This window comes from Pecten maximus, chromosome 9 (genome assembly GCF_902652985.1).
Source record: "Pecten maximus chromosome 9, xPecMax1.1, whole genome shotgun sequence".
Lineage (NCBI taxonomy): Eukaryota > Metazoa > Mollusca > Bivalvia > Pectinida > Pectinidae > Pecten > Pecten maximus.
This window is the reverse complement of record NC_047023.1, coordinates 25,143,360-25,149,364: the sequence shown is the minus strand read 5'-3', so window position 1 is coordinate 25,149,364 and position 6,005 is coordinate 25,143,360. Positions and strand designations below refer to the sequence as shown.

Here is a 6,005-nt window from a genome sequence, read left to right as displayed (position 1 = left end):
AAAAGAAACGTCCATTCGTCTTTTCATTACACATTATGTAGTTATATTCATTAAAATGGAGAGCACTTTTGTGAGAATAGAAATAGCTTGCATAAGGAGTGGTTGTTTTATATGGTATTTTGGGATGTTCTTCATTTGCACACATTTTAAAGTTCAAGAAAAGTTTTGATATGGGAGAACAAAGGGAAACCAAGCATAGTTTGTACCATATTCATTTTACCTGTGTTTTACCTTTAGTCATTTACCTGTGCTACCTGTGATATACCTGGATGTACCTTTTACCTGTGAAAATGTGGGGAAACAATTATCTGTTAAAAACCTTAATAAATATATGGCATTACAGTTCATACATAGATTTTCATCTTTACTTCAAGTAAAGAAAGTGTGATGCTGCGTCGGCGTAGTCCATCAGGCTGTGTGGTTCTGCAAGCATTCCTTGAGTTGGGCGAGGCGGTGGTCGATGTTCCGGTGTCTCTTGGTGCATGGTCTGGTTGGTCCTCCTGCGTTCTTCTGTATCCTGTTGATCTCCTTGCTAGCCTGGATCTCCTGGAAGACTCTGATGTTGGTGAAGATGTTTGGATTGCCAACTTTCTTCTTCAGTGTCCCATGCCAGGCTTCCAGGTCGTTAGTGGTGCGGTGTCCCTCTGTCTAAGTAGTGGTTCCAAGTTTGTCTGTCTCCCTCTATCCTTTGTGACATGACGTAGTTTGTTAAGTGTAGGGTGTTCACGGGTAGGTCAGCATCCTCTAGTTCTTCCAAGACGTTGAACCACACGTCTTCCAAACTCTCAATTAACACCCATGTCAATACAGTGGCCAGTCTGTTGGGGAAAACCAGACAAATGGCGTTGTGGGCAGCTGTCTCGTAATCTACAAACACGTACGGTGGCGGGCATTATCAGTAAGGATCATCTAAATCCACCATCAGCTTAGATCATCATGTATTTTTTCCAAGTAGTGTAAAGGGGGAAAAAAGTTATAATCTTTATAATAATAAGCAGTTTAACTCTCATGATCAATCAAAATTCATCGGGTATCAAGTCTTGAAAATTGTTTATTCAACTAATTACCCCAAAAACATAACGTCTTTTTCCTGTACATTTCGGCGTGAATTTCATTACATGAAGGCACAAACATTTATATCCGAACGAAGGAATGCCCCTTTAAAAATCTTTGATTTCATCAATTATATTTAAACATTCAAATCCAATTAATATTTAAAAAAAAAACGAACAAAAAAACATCTTGAAGGTATAAGTTAACATCATGATATAACTCAGGTAAAAGGTGAAAAACACAGGTACATGTAGGTTAAATACTCTGAAATAGACTATAATTCTTGTCACAACACTCCCTTTAATGTAGGATTTTAGAATGTGATCAAATGGAGATAAAGCCGACATTTTCACCCGAGTTAGTTAACGTTACAAAAACACGTACTTTAGCGAGTGTTTCTTGTAACTTTGGACAAATAACTTATATGAGATAGAAAGAAATAGTATATACAACAATCCCGCTTTCTGTGGCCTGTTTCTACTACAATTTAAAAATATAAGAAAACAAATTAAGAATTCTTTGGAATTAATTTGATTAATTACAAATCATAAGTTAATGATATGTTTATTATCTCCAAAGCATTAGATGGATATAAACATATATTAAAAGAAATTATCAGAAAAACAAGCGCGAACTAATTTCTGTGTGTTATCATTTTTGCGACGGCATGGAACAACCTTTACGTGTCAGCAAAGAAAAATTTACATAATTAAAAGTAGCCCCGGTCAAATCTCACCGTGTCAGCCAATCAAAATGTCATGAATCACGTAATTAAAAGCAACCTCAGTCAAAGCTCTCAGCGCTAGCCAATAAAACCTCATTTACACTGTATTCCGCGTATGGTATAAACTGTTAACAATGGTTATACGATTAATCGATGTATTGGGAGTTGAATAACACCTGCTGTGGTAGAAATCTTAGATCACATGCGTTTAAAAAAGTTGCATGCCATATTTACTTACCTTATTTAAAAAAATATCATTCAATATGATTTTTTTTTAAATAAGGAAAATGTTTTTTCAAGACATAATTTAATCCACTAGAACTGTAAGCAATATCTGGCGTGAGAAAATCTACCTGTGGTTTAAGCTCTGACCACGCAAACGTCCATGAAAGATTGGATGACGACCATCATCCTGTCGTTCATTACGCTTTGTTTACACATTAACTTCTTAATTGTCTTGTTAATGTTATTGTTTTACCGTCAATATTGATCTGTTTAAGCTTTCCCGATATGACTGAAACCGTTTTCACACTATCTTAGCTGTTGAGCGGAGGTACAACCGCAACCAAACAAAACGAAATGTAGTTTAGACCGAAACGTCCCTGATACCGACATTCTGCGTCCTAATTGTATCATTATCTCAAGGATACAGTTTGCGTTCCTTTTTCGTTAATATCAGATTTAGAATAATCGCTCGGGAGTGGCTTACATCGAAACAAAGTATAATTCTCCTCTTCAAAACCTGTCGATTTAGCACAAACAACCGTTTTTTCGCATGAGTTTTGAGGGGAGAAACTTATCAATTCTGATGAAGAAGGATGATTGCTCATCGCACTATCTGTAGCAACCAAAGCCGTCCAAACACCGGAGTTTACTATAAACTCATCCACCAATGAAGAGCTGTGCTGCACCTGTGTATTGACACAGCGGCGATAAGAACGAAACTTCTCCGCCTTTAGGGAGGACTATAAATTCCTGGTTGCGGCGGACAAGCTAAGTAGTGAACAGTTATCTCTCAGCCCTCCAAGTCCAGAACTACCATATCCATTGATACAAAATGAAAGGGATACTAGCGGTTTTCTGTGTGATCCTTAGTGGGACCCAGGGACAGTATGTCCCCCAAGGAATACTACCGTCGCAAACTTCCTCGTGTAAATACGAGTTTACAGTTCCTGATACAGGTGCGTGTTCAATGTCATCTAGTAATTTAGACAAAAAGGTCGACCAGGTAAAACAGGACTTGGACAAGACGCGACTACAATACGTGGCCCAAAATAGTGTTGTCCAGAGCACACTAGCACAGGTCCAGTCCGACACTGCTACATACGTATCTAAGGTTAATGATCTTACCAACCAGTTTCAACGACTCCAACAGTCGGTGAGCACGGCGCCTTCTGGTGGCAGTGCAGCAGCCGGTGGTAACTCTCAGTACCTTAACCAGCTTGTTCATGATACAAAAGACCTTCTCACAAAGGCCGTTCAAGATATTAACAATAAAATCTTCAACCTCACCTACCAGTTCCAGAGGGGTTCCGTGGAACAATCTAAGGTGGATACAGCCATTGAGAAGCAAATTAACCAACAGGCGGTTGATATCGCAAAAACAGAACAAAGAATTATCAACCTTGAGAATCAAATCAAATCTCTTCAGGCAAACGCCGGTAAGACGCCAACTGGACCTGCTGTGACGTCACCGCCAGCATCTGTGTCAGCAGGAGGTCCAACAAGTGCGCAACTTACGCAACTGAAGCAGCAGTACCAACAACTAGAAAAGGACGTTCAACAGCAAAACCAACTACAGACCACACAGTTCCAGAGTCTGAACACGAAGACAAACCAGGTTAGTGTTGCTCTGTACTAGATTCAATTTTGTTTCCTGTGTTCCTTTTAGAGGTTCTGTGTTATTTGGCTTAAAATGTCTTATCTTCACACAAAAAACATCTTTTTTTATAGATATAATAGGTTTCCCACGGTTTGACATTTTCATACTTTTGTCATATATGTTCTTATTCTTTTCTTTTTTTATGGTATCTTACATTTCGTAAATGTGTGCCTATTTACAATCATATGTGTAATTTTGTTAACCGATTTTATACTTATTCAATTAAGTAAGATTTTAAGTCCCTTACATTGGTCGTTACGGCGGCTCGGGCACACATTTATTTCATGTACTTTTAATATCATTCAATATCCATCATTGCTAAGATTATTACATTATTATTTTTTTGTCCATTATGATAAAAATATTGAAAATGTTAACCTTTTATATCCCTTATCGGGTAGTGTAAATATATTACCAAATAAGAACACATGTTGTGTTGCAATAACATAATCATTTTTAATTCAGATTCTTGGACAAGTGACCAACCAGAGTAATGAAATCAACACCATCAGACTCGCAACACAGGGCGCCATGTCACGTGTTCTGGCGGCTGAGACAAAGGTCAATAGTGTCAAGTCAGACCTGGACACCTTGAAACAAAAGATTGAACCCCAGATGGTAGTGGTGGCACAGGAGGTCGCTACACTCCAAATCAACGTCACAAAGGTGGAGCATGACCTTCAGCAGCTGGGAACACAACTCATGACCAACAACGTCAACTTTGTAACGGACCACGCCAAGGTCCAAGCTATCACTACCCAAGCCAAACTGCTAGCCGATCAGCTTACCAAGCTTGAGAAGCAAGTAAGTGTTCAATTTGATACTTCGTATCTGTTATATCTACTGTTTTCATTGTGGTTTATTTTAAATTATGATACGGTCAAGGATATTTAGTTGTCTCGTGGCGATAATTTGCTCTTCTTTTTACGTTAATAAAGAAAATGATTTTAAAATATTGCTTTACTGCTGAAATTTTACAGGAATCAACGACAGGTATTTTGTTGTTATTATTATTATCTTTTTAATTAATTACCAACCTCTTTTGATTATTGTGTAAATTAACATTTTTATTCCATGCTATACTTGTAATCATTTTAAAGACAACTAGAGAAACAAGAAAAACATATTCCTATATTCTACATTTAGCATTTACCTAACATTTTTCAATTGTTATTGAAATAGATAACAGCCCAGTCCGGAGAGCTTTTAAAACTAACCAACGACGTGAATACCTTGACCGCTGCGCCATCTCTGTCCGCTAACACGACACTCTCCAGTGCCGCTCTACAAAAGGCTGTCCAGCAGTTCGAGTCGCGTGTTCAGACTTCCCTGAACAAGACACAATCCGACATCAGCCAGTTGCAGTCGGTCACACAAGTCCTTATGCAACAGGTCACTGCTGTACAGGTCGGATCTGGGTAGTAACATCCGGGCTATTCTCATGTGGACTTCCGGTTGAACATGTGTAAAGATTGAAAAAACACAATACAAATGATCAATTTAGGAGCTATATTGAATTATATGTTTTAAGGTGTTGATTAAACATGTAAACGGAAGTAAATAAATTGAGTTATTTATTTGAATCTCTTATTTTAGTTTCATGAATCAGAATTAAATGCTTTGTGTGATTGATTTTATTTTAAGTTCCAAACTGCTGCATTCAATCTATTGGCTTTGTGGTATGCGTTAGCGGTGAATTTTTTTTAACTATTTATCATTATTTTGTTAAATGATATGGTGCATCAACAGTGCTGAAAATATACATACTTGTATATCCTATTGTGTTTCAAATTATATTGCTGTAATTATTGATATTGTTTCTCTTAAACTTGTTTATTTTTTTCGTTACTGCAGGACAGTTTTCATCAACAGACATGTTTTGAAATTTAAACAAAAACAAAAACCCTGAAAAGTGATTGCTTTTTACACCAGTCAAATAAAAGATATCTTTACGTGTTGATGAGATAATAAAATCAGAAATGTGTTCAAAGCTATTTTGTGCAGAATCTCTTTATTGAAATTATTTCTGTAATTCTTCAGCGAATACGTTACAAGGACTGGAGATTTGTTATTAGAATAATGAAGATTTGCATATCAAATCCAGATTGTACTTTTAAGATACATATTACTTCACATCGTATACTGTATGACAGTATTGGCCTATATCTCTCCTGAAAATAATTGATATATAATATATAAATATATGTATTTCATTAGGACAATGAGAATAATAATGAGGATCATGAATGTCAACATGACTTTATTAACATATTCTTCATAAATTATCAATTTTACATATGCTTTTCTCTAACAACATGTATCAATAGGAATTAAATCGGAAGTCTA

At 36.7% G+C, this 6,005-nt stretch overlaps 1 protein-coding gene across 1 annotated transcript; it reads left to right on the top strand.

Moving 5' to 3' along the window:
• The first annotated feature begins 2,779 nt into the window (after positions 1–2,779).
• Positions 2,780–5,645, top strand: LOC117334727. The gene is made up of 3 exons (XM_033894520.1): positions 2,780–3,617; positions 4,125–4,463; positions 4,842–5,645. The coding sequence occupies exons 1-3, from the start codon at positions 2,835–2,837 to the stop codon at positions 5,079–5,081; spliced, it is 1,362 nt and encodes a 453-aa protein (XP_033750411.1). The 5' UTR covers positions 2,780–2,834; the 3' UTR covers positions 5,082–5,645.
• The last annotated feature ends 360 nt before the right edge of the window (positions 5,646–6,005 follow it).

What these genes read in the sequence shown, in the direction of transcription:
- LOC117334727 (XM_033894520.1), top strand. Translation starts at nt 2,835, where the DNA reads ATGAAAGGGATACTAGCGGTTTTCTGTGTGATCCTTAGTGGGACCCAG. An exon ending in TGAACACGAAGACAAACCAG is followed by an intron (nt 3,618 to 4,124) that starts GTTAGTGTTGCT and finishes TTTTTAATTCAG; the next exon opens with ATTCTTGGACAAGTGACCAA. An exon ending in TTACCAAGCTTGAGAAGCAA is followed by an intron (nt 4,464 to 4,841) that starts GTAAGTGTTCAA and finishes TTATTGAAATAG; the next exon opens with ATAACAGCCCAGTCCGGAGA.